Below are 16,381 nucleotides of genomic sequence, written 5' to 3'. Positions count from 1 at the left end.
AAAAGCTGCTCAGAGAAGGTTATAGTTAGTGAACCTTGAATTAAAAACAATAACATGTCACACACGGGGCAGGACATGAAAAGTTTATCTTGTAACATAACCACATAGCATACAAATCCATTTTTGGAAAATCCATTTTCACTCTATGATGTTCATACAACTGCTTTTATTTTTGTTTTTTTTAAATAGGAATTTTCACTGTTGAGGGAAGTTCAAACTGAAAAGGCAGACTTCTCTCAGCATCGTACGCATACTGGCAGTTAAAGTGAAAAATAAAAACTAAAGAGAAGTTCAATATACAACAACACAAATGATAAAAAAAAACAACACATCAAGCTCTATATTCTGGCATTCATTCGTCAGAAAACTAGAAAATGAAACATTACAGAGAGAAGTCAAATAACACTGGAGCCCTTTTTGCATTTCTCAATCACAATGCTCCTGACATTCTTTATCTTTATTGGGTTTTGATTTGCTCAGCACCTATAAATTTAAATTAAAAACAGAGAACCTAAAGATTGACAGTACTTAGATCCCTGGCTATTGCTCTCAGTCGCAAAAAAAATTAAAACTTCCAAGAAATAAAAAGCAATGGATTTGTTGCTCAACCTTTTTTAAAGAAGCAGATGAAATGAAGAGACTCAGATTACGGTTTAACTTTGGATCAACTTAAATGTGCAGAAAACCTCAGTGAGCGTAAGGTAGTGTTTGTTTTCTGTCTTCTATGAAGCATTGTACAGTCACATTATTTACATATTCAGTATTTTACAGCGCACTCTTTTCTTAACTCTCAGTAGCTTGTGTGGTGCGATTGATGCAGTGCTCTCTCTCCTTCATGGAGCGGGCCCCTCCTGTCTCCCTGTGCTTCTGTGACTAATCTGTCGTCCTCCGCTCGCAAATTTGGCAGGTTTTAAACTGTGAGTGGGTGATTCTGAGGGAAAGAAGGGGCCTTCGTGATGAAGTTATATTGAAGATTATTGAGAATCGAGGTGTCGGTCAAGTCCCTTAACAGACTGTAATACAATGCACAGGTGGGAATGCATAGTGTGTTAACTGCTCTGTTTGTGTGTTACGGTACTGCACCTTTGTGAACCGGTTGACCTGTCGAGAAGTTTGGGTTGGTTGTTCTTAACAGGCACGTGGTTGATTTTTAAGGTTGTAGGCAGACATGGATTGCTGCTTCGATCAAGCAGGAATTTAGAAAATGGGTCGCAGTCCATTTCTACCTGCAACAATGTGCAAGGTTTTCTCCAGAGCACAAAGCTGTGCTTAATATCGCGCCTGGTAGAGGACAAGATTTGGCTTATAAAGGAGCAAAAAAATATTTATTTAGTCCCCAATCGACCACTGAAACATTGTAAACCCAACACTCATGAAGATCCGAACACCCAATTCCACATATTCTCGGCTGATTTCTTGGCTTTTTATTTGGTGCCTGTGTTCTTCCCCTATTTCATCAGATTCTACATGAGGCTTTGATTAATTGAAGCTTTGTGTACGTGGGCCTCAGGTGAACTGGATGTAAGCAACATGACCTCAGCTCTATCAGCTGAGATGCCGCAGCTAAGAGTCACAGTGCCTACAAAGTTTCCAGTCAGATCTGTATTTTGAGCACAGGATGCCAGGCGCAAGAGGCTGACCCAAGGCCAACCAGTTAACATATTACAGATAAGACCCTGTATGTTCCTGTGGGCTGACAAGGTTGTGATACATGGGCAGTTCTGAGGCAATGTTGTGCAGCATTTATTCCCATATCTTCTGCCTAGTACAGGGGATGTTGCCCACCGGCTGACTAACAACCCAACTAATTGACAATACTGCAAAAATCCCTGCACACACCTCTAGGCAGCAGTGTCGTCACAGTGGAAGGACAGGGTGATCCTGGGTTAAGGCTCCACCTGCACCACAATACCTGGTCTAGTTTTTAGTTTTTTTTTTACATTCCAATCTAAAAGATCTCCCCCACTGGTCAAAACTTTTATAAACATATTGGAAATCATCCCCATTGCCTCAATCAACTGCTTATGGATCAGCTTTGGGAGACTGACACACTGGTCACTGGTGGGAGTCCAGCAGGGGGCAGGAGTGTGAGCGGATGTCGTTGTGTTTATGGATGGCCTGGTCCAAGTCCAGAGACTGTCCGTTTACACTGACCTCCATACAGCCGCTGTAGGGTGCTGATACCAGTGTGGAAACCAACGGAATGTCATCTGGGGGGGTGAAATAACAACATGTGAACGAGTGTGGTGACAGTATTTCTTTCAGCTGACACTAACACAAAATCATTATCATACATCCAGTTTGAGGAATATTGGACAGCTGTGACTGAAATTTAAGATTATTTAATCATGAGCTCAAGAAAACTGGATAAAACTAGACTTCTATGTGTAAAATAGCTTCTTCGTTTCGGTCTATGTTCTAGGGCACACATTTTACTTAACAGCAGTAAATACAAGAATAACCAACAATAACATATAAGAGAAAAGGTCTGACTTTCATTTTTGTTTTTCAACGTGCCTTTAACGAAAACCTTAATTTCCACTGACTATAAAATAACAGCTTGAGATGCCTCTACCATTTCAATAATTAGAATTTTAAGTACTTGTCATTTGTAAGTTCATCCAAACTACTCAGCATCATGCTCTCAGAGGTTCCTCACAGAAGTGAGACCAGTGTGTGACAGAAGTGCTAAATTAAGAGTCCTCTCTGAAACATATCATCCTATTGTCACAGTTATATTTGACAGCAGATGTTTATGTGGATCAGAACATGTGAGAGAAATCCTGCTGTTGGGGCAAATAATAGAACAGGAACTTGTCTTGGGTCTTGATGAGCTGTAGCATCTATTAACTGACTGATAACCTGAACTGCACATTGATTGACCTGCCAACAGGCAAGTTCATTTCTGGGACAGGACACTGTTGTGACATCAGATATAAGGAGAGATATGGCTTCCACATCCGTATTGTCTAACTGAGCTTTAACAGGTCATGTCCTGTTTGTCTTAATGGAATGCAACTGCTACTAATCCTAGCATAACATCCTGCAAAGTGTGCAAATAAACATGTGTGTCCTCACCAGGGATGCCTCCTATGAAGGTGCTGGATAGAGACAGGACGTCAGCAGGAACTTCAGCCTCTTCACCTCGTCCAGCCTGGCCATCGACCAGCAGCAGCGTCTGGTTGCCCGTGATCGTCAGCCGGATTTCATGACTCTCACCGTCACACAGTGGAGCGGGGGAGCTGGCAATGATGGCATCACCTGAAGACACCAGAACAAACTGAAGACACACAAAAAAGGTAAGTTTTCAAAACAAAAATACAGTTATTATACAAACTGATTTCACACACATCTACTCACATCTCTCCATTCATCCATGCCAGGATGATAGTTGGCCAGAGCGATGGAGAGAGGGACTCTGTCCTGGTAAACAAGTGCAAACAGCACGCCAATAGCGAAAGTTGGACGTAGGGTCAACTGGAGGCTCAGATTCTGTGATTCTGACGTGAGAACAGAAAGTCATGAACACCGTCGACAAACAACACTGTTGACAAAAGTGTAGCCAATAATGTAAATCAACTTATAATCATCCAAACAAATGAAGCATTGACTAACTGCTGCAGGAAGAAGTAAATTAAGCTGAGTTATGCAAGCTTCAAACACACTAACACACATGCTGTACCATAGCTGATGTTGAAGAGAGCGAAGCCTGTGCCGGGGTAATAAGCTCCAGGATCCTCTGTGCTGAAACACTGCATGTTGTCGTTGGACCGAATGGTCTCTTGTATGGAGGAGTCTTCGCCCGTCAGCCACCGCCACTCCTTCATACAGCCGTCCAGACGAGGGTTCACCTGCGAAATGAACACAACATTTGAGGAATATGTAAAGACCATATGGTACAAATTCAAGAAAACACAAGAGCACATGCAAATAAACACCTGATTGACGAGGCCATCCTCTCTGAATGGGACTCCGCCCACAGTGAGGTTGAGTTCATGCATGCCTTTCTTTAGTGTAAACAGATCACCATTCACTGCGATTTTCATGACGGCTTCCCTGTCGATCTTAATCACCAGACTCCGGCCCTGCTCCTCCACGGAGATCTGACGAGAAAAACATTTGAGGAACTTTCGATCAGCTACTGAAGCTCCTGCAGACAGTGTTTTATTTTCCATAATGACTGAAGCCTCCAACCTTTCTCCATTGACCGTCATTGACGATTGGTCCGGAGCTGGTCACCCTGCTGACTGTGCCATACTTAAGCTGCAGCTCCAGCTTCCCATGGTGCATTGCCAGCACGATCCAGGAACTGTTCAGGTGACCACCAGCAAAGAAAATCACCCCCTCAGGATCGTATGTACGGAAGTCGAATTCTGCTGAGAAGCTGGGAGAAGAGGTGGAGATTGAGGGGAATGTTGGTATGAGCATGTGTTTGAATGACAAAGGTTTGGTGGGAATACAGAAGAAAATAAGGGAGAAAAAGACACGAAAAAAATTGTTCCTTTTAGTGACCTAAATAGTTTTATCTGCTACCCACTCTGATAATGTCGGTGGTATTTTCATTCCTGCTAATATTAGAAATTATTTTTAGAATTAGCTGATTCAATTTCTCACGGTGACTATGTATGGTAAAAAACAAGTTTTCTTTTAAGACCGATATACTCTCAGATTCTGACTTTGTGATGAACCGTTCAACCTGCATTTTCACTTCACGATAAACACTCTCATTGAAAACAAAAATTGAATCAAGAACTTATAAAAGGATTTGCCTGAAGCATTTAGTTTGAACTGCATTTTGAAAGGAGGTAAAATAAAGTCAAGAGGGAGCTTAGTGCTCAGGCATTTTAAAATCAACAAACAACAGAAAGTTGGGAGACTTGTTTCAAGTTCAATGAGTAATGTGAGTCATTTTCAAACAAATATGTAATACATAACAATTTTGTTCATTATTAGTTAGAAAGTTAAATAACCAGAACCAGGGAGCTGGAAAAGGTCAATCAACTGTCTTTTAATCTTGTCCATCTTTCTACTCAGTGTAACAAGTGTGTAAATGTGGAAGAGGTGAACAGTTGAAGTGGATGAGCATCAACACAAAACTATTTCCTCACCCAGTTTGAATCCTCCTACGGAAACGCAGCCTCACCACCGGTACGCCACTGAACATGCGGCCCAGGTAAAGAGAACGAGAGTTCCTCTTCAGAGACGGCGACAAGCAGGGAGTTATAGGCTGAAGGAAAAAAACAGATAAACAAGAAATTGGAGATAACGCACACTGCCAAACAATGAGAAGCATACAAGTTTACCAAAACTGCAGCTTCACTCATAATACAGGTTTCTGCCGGTTCACCAAGTTCAATTAAAGACTTTTTAATATAGGAAAGGAAGCAAAAAGGTGTATCATGACTCTACCAGTCAAAATATGAAAGCTCACTGTCACAACAATCCTTCTTTTACAAGACTGTGACATTTCCAAGAATCTGGGAAACATTTTTACCTTCAGTGCTACCAATGGCAGGCAAGAAAAAAAATCTCAGTTCTCTTAGAAAGCTTTCAAGCTTTTTATTAGAGTAACGACTTTTGAGGATGCAGGATTCTGTGCATTTTGAGACCTTCCCTGTCCTAATTGTGTAAAAGATCATGAAAGTTATTTCTATTTTTACAGATGTTTTCCAACTAAAGTGGAAGCTGAAATCTGAAATGGCTGCTCAATATACAACAGTTAATGTATTTCACCTTACAGCTCCTGAGGTCCTGGCCCAGCTTCATGCCCTGCCGACCATCACAGAAGCATAGGAAACTCCCGGGAGTGTTCAGACACTCCTCTGCACACACACCTGTCAAGCACTCATCCACATCTGACGAGCAAAAGAGCAGGATGGAGAAAAATGAAAGAGAAGGAGAGATGAAAGTGACTACTGAGATATAAAGAGTTCAGAGCAGCAGAACGTTCTTTAAGTTAACAAAGTCACATCATTGGTGGAATCAGTCGAAACATGAACCTCCAAGGATCAGAAAAACATCACAGGATGTTTGAAAGAAAAATCAGACTTATCAGGGTATGCAAACAACACTTGAGTCGAGTGATCTTTGACGATGACTGGGTTGTATCTCTCTGCTCCGTATATAACCTTACATGGCAATGAGGACCTTGTCTATAATTACTGTTAGTTCTCTGAGGACAGACATGGAGGTTATGAAAAGTCTGGTTTCCACAGCAGAGCACAACAGGGCACACAAGTGATTAATGGCTTTTCCATGTTGTTGGCAACACATATTCATTTTATCTTACTGTTATCTTTTTGAATAAAAATACACTGCTTGTTCGTGGGAAAACCTATCATCCTTGTGTATTTAAGTATCGACTTAGCCGACTTTAATGTTTCCTACTATTTTTTCTGTGGAGAAAAAGGATTTAACCTGTTTGATATATACAAGATCAGATTCTGTAGAGTTTGAGCTCCTCTTTACCGTCAGCTCCAGGATTATAGGAAGAGAGTGATTGTAACATCAACTGTATAAAAAGATGGAACAACATCTCCACTTCCTCCCTCCATCCAGAACTTAAGCCAAAATATCCTTTTTGAATGCTGCCATCTTACACATTCGCCAGAGTCTTGGCATTACTGATTGGGGGATAGAGCCGTGGCAGTGAGAACCTGTGCTTGACCAATCGTGAGTCAGCTGTCGATCGTGATGTTTTACCCTATTCATATGGCATCAAATATCAAATTTAAACAAAACCTGAATCTGAAAAATTATCCCTGGATAAACACCAGAATGAAAACAACTAGCTAAAAAAAACAGAAACCATCTTTGAGTAAAAAAGTATTTGACATATTTTGACTTTTGAGTTTGCTCAATGTCCAATCAATTAACAAGGAGGAGGCAAGATTTCTGACCTGTACTGCAGCCATTGAACAAATTGAACAAAAGTAGACATTGACCTGTTACCTACTTATACAGTGTCTGCAAATGTCTTTGCATTCCTTTCCTGACCTCACAACACAGCTGCACGGATTCCTGCTGAGCCTGAAGCTGCTCCTCACTCACTTTTTATCAAACCGTGTGACTTTCTTTTAATGTGTGTGTGTGTGTGTGTGTGTGTGTGTGTGTGTGTGTGTACACTTACCAACACATGTCTTGGTTTCATTGTCGTAGACATAGCCGGCATCACACAAGCAGTCATAGCTGCCATCCTTATTCTCGCATTGCGCGGTTCCACACACACCTGCGTCCTCACACTCATTGACATCTGAAAGACACAAACTGTGGTCACAGCTGGACAAATCACAGACTGATGGAGATTCAATAAAACCAAGAGGACCTTAACATCAACCCCTCTGCTGGAAAAATATGATCGAATCATTTGTGTCAAAGAGTATCAGAAAAAACAAGCAAAGTTATGGAATAATAATAATAATAATAATAATAATAATAATAAACTCAGAGACTGAAGTCGTAAATTCACAAGGCAAACTCTGCAGTACCTACATGAATACAGTTGTTAGGTTATGTGTATCTGTGGTTTGTGGCTTACCATTACACATCTGGCGTCCTACCAACATGTATCCTTGGTGACAGGAGCAGCGGTAACTGCCCATAGTGTTGTTGCACTGGTGATCACACCCTCCGTTTCTCTTGCAGCACTCGTCGACATCTACGAATAGGATGGTAATGCAGTCAACGTGAGCACAGGGAAAAACCTCATCATGGGCTGTGCACAGCATTAGGTTGTTAGGCGTGTGTTAAGATTTTAAGAGAGGCAAATTCATGATCACAATGTACTTAACGTAACCAGTTGTAAAAGTAAAAATGTGACATTCTGAATTGTTAGTTTGATATAGGTTGAAAAGCTGACATAAATATCCTATGAATTGGTGCTTTGTTTAAACGGCTTACAAATAACTGACACACTGTGGCTGAGTGTTTTAGGAGGAGTGCGGTTGTCAAGTGGAAAAGGCTCGGACCAAGTTTGACTGAATCTGCTTTGGTTTCCTCTCACGGTAAGGTGGCAGGATGAGTCAGAGTGGAAATGTGTGGAATGATGGCTGTGCCATAAATCAGACAAACATGTTTCTCCCTCACAGAGTGTGTTCTTTTTAAGTTAGGTATGTTTTCCAGTTCTATTTATTTGAAAATGTTTCCTTCGAAAGTGAAATCTTTTCTCTGAATTTCACTTTTTTTAAGAGGAGATGCAGATTTATATACAGAGTAACTAGCTTTGACCTCTTAAGAGGCTTGCTCAGATCCCGACTTGAACTCTGTGACCACAGTTGCCGTTCATAGAGTTCATATTGATGTGACACACAATTCACACATCATTAATAACAGCGAAGGCAGCAGAAGCAGTAGCACTTGGTTGCTAAATATGCACGTCAACAATAACAGCTGTAGCAATTATAATAAAATAAAAACTAAACATTTGATGTAAAATGATGAGAAATATCAAATATAGAAGTAATAACAGTGAGGGATAGAGCTCTTTCTATCAGGGGACAGGGCAGGGGTTGGCTGTCAGAACCAAGGTCACAGTGTTGACATCTACCCTGTGACGCTGGACGTGACACTGAATGACGGAGCAAAAATTCAACCTCTGCTCTGCTCTTGCACGCAATTTTCCTGCTATATATTCTCTCTCTTCCCAAAGTAGAGGATGACGGTACCTTTCTCACATCTGGCTCCCGTCCAACCTGTAAAACAGTGACACAGGAAGTCGCCCTTTTTGTCCTCGCAGCGCACCGTGCCTCTGGCGTTACAGGGAGAGGGAGAGCACTGGTCTGGAATATCTTCAAGAGAGAAGAAAAACAAAGACGGACACATGCAAGGAATTAAGTGTCATCATTGTTTTGTGGTTTGTACAAACCGGATGCCCTCAGTACATGTGATTGTAAAGTGATACCAGATAGATGAAGGGCATCTCTTATGTTCTGCATATCAGGACTTCAATATAAATAGCCTAATGCTGGCTAAGCTCTCCTGCCAGGGATGCCCTAATTCAGTCCTTCCCAGCATACCTGACCTCCAGCTCTCAAGAAGAAACGGATGTTTGTGTCTGTGTTCAACTATCTCGTCATTAAAGTTTGTCCTGTTTTTCTGTGAAATATTTTCACTTGAATTCTCTCCAAACTTGTGTAAGTGAGCTTGTGTAAATCTTTTCTCTCCCCCTACAGTTTCTTTTTCCTAGCAGAGGAGTTCTCGACAAGTCTGGGCATGTTAGCTGCAGCTCAGAAAGAGAAAGTTACAGACAAGGGACAGTGCCTGGAGAAAATGAGGGGAGCAAGAGAGCGAGAGTTCACATCAGCAAGCAATTCATTCTCCATTGGTGGATAATACAATGTATTGTTGTATAGTAATTAATGATATATTAATTATATATTAACGACACTAGATGTTCTGAAAATTAGCATTAAGTACAAGAGCCAGATGTATAAAGCTGCATTTCTGCCAGATTTTACAACCTATTTTTACAAACAACAAATGAATGGATACTGAGTTATGTATGATTCTGATGATTAATTAAATGAATATTTTTTAAGTAAAAAAATAAATGAATGGCTTTCAGCAGAAGGATGAGTCATGCAATTCATCAATGTCATAAACAGCAATATTGAGAATCAGTAAATGTAAGTTCTCTCGACAACTACAGCAATGAGAAGCCTCTGTATAATCAGATTACATTTTCATGATGCAGAAATCTTCTTGTATCAGGCAAAGATTAAATTAAAGGTTCAGTGTGTGGAATTTAGTGACATCAAGTTGCATGTTGCAGCTGAATACCTCTCACCTCACCCTCCCCTTCCAAACATGTCCAGTCTGGGCTACTGTAAAAAAAAACATGCCGGCCTACATAGAGAGGACCCGCTTACAATAATTTACGTACAATTTAGATGCAACACACTAGTGAAAACATCACTAGGATGATTTTGTATTAAATTTCTGCCAAAAGATTCCTTTCACCTAAATCTTATACACTGAACCTTTAAATAAACCTGGAATAGCACACTTGATTTATTTGTTGATTTCAAATGTCATTCGCTATAATTGTGATTTTAAATTTTCATTCTGTTGCATCGTTAATTCAGAAAATGGAAAATCATTATTTAATGATTATATTTTCCCACACAGCAATTTGCAAATGAGATGAGGGTTCAAATAAGATATAGGGATAGTGGATAAAGGGAATAGATGCAGGAAGTCTTGGAAGAATAAACTATTTCTGTTGTGCCTACAATTAAATAAACTTTTGTGATGATTGTAGGATGATCTATAATATCAGATAAATAGTCTTTATGGAATGACATGATCTGCTTTTTGACACCAGTTTACCACCCATCACTAAACAGATACTGGTTTACCACACACCTCTTGACTGTTTAAGTTGACAGAGAGACAGAGATTTGCAGTGAGAGAGAGAGATGGTGTGCTGAATGATAAGCAAAAAAAAAAAAAAAGAACTACCGTATCTTTAAGTGTCACGATGCTGCAGCTGAGTCATGGAACCAACACCCCCTACCCCACCCCTCTCCCAGCTTCCTCGGCCAATCGCAGCAAAGCCGGGTCGGTGCCGGTCTCTTGTAGCCTGATGCAGCAGAAATCCTGTGCTCCACTCACGACCGACGTTTGATTCACGTCACTCTCGCCACGCTGAGCCAGCTCACGGAGAAGCTGGTGCAGTAGCTCAGAGAGTGAGGGAGGCCGTGTGTGACGTTGTGAGGGGTGTGTTGCTCATTCACCAATGTGCAACATCACTGTGGCAAAGTGCTGCAAAGTTACCCAAAGCTACCTGCTGCGATCACGCACATATGGTACGCTCACTTCAACGTCAGAGAGACACCGCAAAGGGTGACCTGGAGATGATGTTAAAAATTCAGCACCTTTTCATCATCCTTCCTTATATATTTCCTTTTTTTACACTTGGAGAGAGTGCGTGCCAGTGGGTGACTGCAGAGGAATGATACTGCAGTGTAGCCCAACCCTGCACTACATCTAGGTAGCTGCCTCTGATACTTGCACAGAGAAAAATGAGAGGGGAAGGGTGAGAGAAATAAAAGCAGCATCTATAAACTTCTATAATCAGCGTTAACGTGAAGTTGACAGACAGATGAGTGGGTTTTAAAACCTACTGTGGACACACGTGACCAGATCCTGTTTCTTCTTTTCTGAGTCTCCAAACTTGTCCATGCAGACTAGAGAGAGACAAAAGTGAAAAATGAAATGATGATTACAAACGTATAATCAGAAAATGTGACTGTTGTGAGTAGAGATGAAGGGTTTGTGTCAAAATGATAACTTACCTAAATACTTTGGATAAAAGTAGTCCTAAATCAGGGAGAAGAGGGGGATAAAGTTACTAAGGTGTATAAACAAGAATCTAAACAGAACACGATAATCTAAACAGATGCTTACAACTAGTGGGGATGTCTCCACTAATGCTTGACATAATCTTAGGATTTGGTTTCGTTTTATACTCGATCTCTGTGCTCATACTCACAGCAGGGAAGAGCAATTTATAAATAATCATTATTTTCAAGTGTGGCATTGGTCCATGTGCTGTAGGTATGTGTGTGTTATATCGAGACAGAGTTTACAGAGTGATTACTCTGTAATCTGTGTTCTTTCTCTAATGGGTGCGGCCTTTTGCCAGGGGCTTCCTGAGAATTCTCTGCATTCCTGATAGTTGTAGCATCCCTCTCTCCTCCTGGCTGCAGTTTTCAAAATTTTGGAAAATGGACCAGGGGAAGGAGACTTAAGGAAACTTATGCTGCAGTAGGAACCAGATGCAGCAAGCTGAGGTGTAAAAAAAAAAAAAGAAAAAAAAGAATCAGCAATCGAATGAAAGTTGTGCTAAAGCCAGACACATGAAGCCTGATTATAAGCCCCAATGGGATTGCTGAATCGTGACAGTAGCAGACAGAAGTTTTGGGCGATTAGTAAACTTAAGCTAAGCACAATACTCAGTTGTGAGACTTATTATTGATTATCTGTCCCTCTGGAAAAGTCAGTTAACAGATGAGAGTCCATAAACTTGGAGTAATCACTTTTGTTGCCAGTATCTGAGAACACCCCTCTCTCTCTATCTGCAGTAGAAGAGCTGCAGTAGAAGAAAATGCAGAGTCAGAGATTGGGTTTTTCAGAATGAATAATGCAGCTATGAATGAGACTGCAGCTTTCTGTCACGACATGGTAGAAAAGCTACAGGCATTCAAACGCTGCTACGCTGGTGATGTGCGTCCAGCGTCACCTACATTCACCTTTTCCCCTGAACCCAGCTCTGCTCCACGTTTAATCCTCCCTCTGACTGCTGCCATGTCTCTGCACTTGGATAACCTTACGAATAATCTGAGTCACAGATTGCCTCATTCACTTGCTCTCTGCCAAAGTGTCTAAAGTGAGTAAAGGCGTCCGTTAAAGAGCGGCAGCGGCATCACCGGCACTATGCTAACAAACACTCCCTTGGTGCACAGTTTAAACTTGTTCTGAATCCCTGACATACAAATCATGCAATTAAGCTGACAACATGCAAAAATAAAAACATTTAGCACTGCCAGAATTTACTTGCTCTCATATTTCTTGACAGCTGCCATTTTAAAGATGCTCGGACACCATATATTATCTCACTGATTAACAAAACACGCACGCTGACACATGCAACATACCACACTCAGATGTCTGCTTGAAGAATTAAAAGTCTGAAGCCAATGAATGTTTACACCTCAGCCCATAAGCTGTTGCACGTTTTCAGACACACTGGGTTATTTATATCCCTGGGTCTGATTTGCATATTTAGCACATGAAGTATTCAATAGGATTATGTATTCACATGGATATAGGCTGATTTGCGCATTCTGGAATCCAGAATAGAAACTAATCGGCAGTAAATACTCCTTAGCACACAAGACGCGATGGATTTGGTTTGTTGGTAAACGTAAATGAGAAAAACAGGGTGGAAACATGTATACAGATTAGTGAGGCAATGTGCATTAGTGTGAGTTGAATGAAGCTGCCAATCAGCTAAAGAGACCAATCAGAGGGGTTTGTTTGCCTCATTCACGTGCACGTGTGTAAGGATATTTGCTCGTGGACCTGCACAGATGGTACAGATGTTGAGATGGAGAAGAGATATCCAGGTGTTTCCTATTTTTGGCAGGAACCTAAACCTCCAGCAGCAGCAGCCACTTTTTTAGCAAATGGAAGACAGAAGTGACTGTGCACAGGGATAGCAGTGCCTTCACTTATACTGTACTTTCACAAACTCTGGCTTAGTCACACTGACTCAATGTCTGTCACAGAAACAAACTAAGAGGAGAAGACAACAACATGCCAAGTCCTTGACACGGAAATGTTATGTGTACTGATGGCTATCAGCAATCTGGGCTTATTGGAGCATGATCATCACCAGCCCAGACAGTGAATCATTAGTCTAATGTCACATTGCATTCATCAATTTGAAGTCGATATGAACCTGATGCAAACCAACCAACCTTGCAGCCTTATGGTAAATGACAAAAAACAAGATGGCAGAAGTGACAGTATACATTGTAACAGGGACAATGATGTTTTGAAGATCTAATGATTACGTTTTTTGGTGCTGAAGGAGAAGAGATTGTTTGGGGTCAGTGGGACCTACATGTAACCTTGACTGAAAAATCGTGCCCTTCCTCTGGTGAAAATACTGAGGTACTGTGGAGTCCGGTGCAAGTCTGAAAGCAGCTCCAGAAATTCACAGACAGCTCTTTTTGAGAACATCAGGAGATTATCCAGAGTTCAGTGCGTGTCGAATTCGGCTTTACTGAATCAGGATGAATATCGGTCACACAATTGCCCCCTCTGTGTACATCTGCAAATCCTAGATCCGCCTCTGGCTGTCTAAAGAAGCGAAGTACTCACAGTCTCTGGGTCGTTCTCAAACACCTCCCTGGCCTCCTCTTTGCTGCACCTCTCCTCCACACACTCCCTCTCCAAGTGGCCCTGCTTCGTCTCCTCGAACACTTGGTTGGCTCTCCGGTGTCTGCTCAGGAACTGGTTCGCCTCCTCAGGGGACAAGGAAACTAAAAATAGAAGAAGAAGAAAACTAAATACACGGTGTTCATGAATGCAGAAGGGGGCATGAGAGGGGTCACACAGCTCGGGGGAGCACGGAGATATGTGCGGCTCCCAAAAACAAAACAAGAGCAAACATTGGAGGGAGGTTGCGAAATATCTGCAGCTAATGACTTTGATAAATCAGCAGCAACACAAATGTCAAAGGGGACTGAGCGGGGTTAGCTAGCCACCTAGCATGTGAGTGTTTACTTACTGCCGTCGGAGCAGCGGACAGCCAGCAGCAGGATTAGCAGGGCGGCCGATGAGAGGGACTTTGTCGGGGTCAGCCGCATTGTTGAGCCGCTGTGTCTGCGCCAAGCTCCGGAAACTTTCTCCTGTCCCGTTCCCTGCCTCCTCCTCCGCTTCTCCTCTGCGTGTGTCTCCCTCAACACGTCTCTCAATGTCACCGCTGGAAACACTGCAGGTATTCAGGTGGATCACGGTGACGTTTTTCTCAGATGCGGTTTTAATTCACCGCCGCCGGAAGGTTGAGCTCTAAACTGTGCGGTGCTTCTCCCGCATTAACTACCACCGACCTCGTTTCTTTCTTTTTTTTACTCTCTCTTTCGGTTCAGCTCGTCCCCCATTGCGGGCTTCACTGTAGTTTCCTGACCGTCCTCTCTGTGTGTCTCTGCTCCGGTGCTCGGTGCTCTCTGGCCGGACTCGGTGTGCAGCACGCCTCGGCTGCAGCTGCCTCAGGAGGGGGAGTATCAGTGTGTGGGCAGGAGTTTGTGAGTGATGCAGCCCCGCTGCTACCGCTCACTGCCGGAGTCACCTCTGGACAGGGGTCCCGGGGCAACTAAAGTGCTGTGGGGCCCCCCACCATACATAACACCTTGTTATTAACCAGCAGACAACTGTGGGAGAGTTCATTATTTAAGCAAAAATACCCAAGAATTATTCCAGATTCTCAAGTGTCAGCATTTGCCAGGAAGCAAACATTTGTGGTTTTGTACGGTGGCCGAGAGAGCTTCGCAATGCAGATTAAGAGAACACATGCAAATTAAAAAAAACACACATGCAAATTAAAAAAAACACACATGCAAATTAAAAAATAAAACACATGCAAATTAAAAAATAAAACACATGCAAATTGAGAAAACAACTTCATCAATTTGACGACACATGCGCTGCAAAATCTCACATCACCACTGACACCACCTATGTACGTGCGGCAGTATGATTGACTTGACTCTGAATACTTGTAATTAAATTAGTAAAAAAAAAAAAAAAAAAAAACTTGCCTCCTCCATGTTAGTGGATGGGACATGGGGCAAGCTAAAGTTAAAATACGTCAAATCGATTCTTCTTAAATATGGTCTCCATCCTTTTAGGTAGTTCACAACACACTAATGAGTGTCCAAGTGCAAATTTTTCTACTAAAATACATGTGTTGTTGCCACCCCACCACCACCACCATACATAACAACTGAAGGAGAGTTAATTATTTCAGCAAAAATACCACAGCTCAATGATTCCAGATTCCCAAGTGACAACATTTGCCAGGAAGCAACATTTTGTGTTTTTGTACGGTGGCCAAGAGACATCAACACACCATAGATTCAGAAATGATGGTGATTTGATATCCATCCAATGCTGTGCAATTTATTTTAATGTGGCTATATCTCCTTGCTATTCCATTTCTAATTGGGAAAGGTACCAAATATAAAGTTGGATGGTTGTATTGGCTTCTTTAGCAGGAATAATTTTGTGATTTTCTCTTGAACTGCTCTCCAAAACGTTGTCAACTTTGGGTATAGATAAAAAGATATGTGCACGACCAGCTTCCTGCTGTGCAAATGCCCTCCAACATTCACCACTACTAGATATTATATTATATTTTGATGTAATTTTTACAAAAATTCTCATATTAATTTCCTAAGCAATTTCTTTTCAATATTTAGATTGAGTTGCTTTGAGGTGGGATTCGTAACCTATACTGCAGCCATCCACCAGGTGGCGATGATAAACTTTGGCTTCACTTTTGCAGAGCCATCATGTCATCCATCTTTATGTACAGTCTATGGTTGCAATATTAAAATAGTTTGAAAATAATGCTTTATTCTCTACTGTAAATGTGTAATAGTAAAGAACACAAAGCTTCACAAAACACAACTAATTACTGACCCAAAAGACAAAATATGTAAAGTTATACTATATATAACATGGATCATTTTGAGTATTAAAAATCATTTTCCAAAAAATCCTCCAACAAATCTATAGGTTTGAAGATGCCAACAGTGAAGCATTTATGTGTATTATATGCTGAAATTGAATGAAAGTATAATTGATGACTCAC

The 16,381-nt window shown here is 41.5% G+C and overlaps 1 protein-coding gene across 1 annotated transcript; it reads right to left on the bottom strand.

Annotated features, from left to right (window-relative positions):
* Positions 1-69: 69 nt before the first annotated feature.
* Positions 70-14,801, bottom strand: gas6 (growth arrest-specific 6). The gene is made up of 15 exons (XM_020080201.2): positions 14,297-14,801; positions 13,888-14,048; positions 11,295-11,319; positions 11,124-11,186; positions 8,664-8,786; positions 7,538-7,657; positions 7,130-7,252; positions 5,734-5,855; positions 5,109-5,227; positions 4,195-4,384; positions 3,939-4,103; positions 3,683-3,851; positions 3,361-3,500; positions 3,079-3,280; positions 70-2,210 (listed from the first exon to the last, which is right to left on the bottom strand). Exons 1-15 carry the CDS (start codon positions 14,373-14,375, stop codon positions 2,056-2,058), a joined length of 1,956 nt encoding a protein of 651 aa, XP_019935760.2. The 5' UTR covers positions 14,376-14,801; the 3' UTR covers positions 70-2,055.
* Between the last annotated feature and the right edge of the window lie 1,580 nt (positions 14,802-16,381).

Source organism: Paralichthys olivaceus, chromosome 1, assembly GCF_024713975.1.
Source record: "Paralichthys olivaceus isolate ysfri-2021 chromosome 1, ASM2471397v2, whole genome shotgun sequence".
NCBI classification, from domain to species: Eukaryota; Metazoa; Chordata; class Actinopteri; order Pleuronectiformes; family Paralichthyidae; genus Paralichthys; species Paralichthys olivaceus.
The sequence above is the reverse complement of the archived record's forward strand: the minus strand, read 5'-3'. Positions and strand labels throughout refer to the sequence as shown.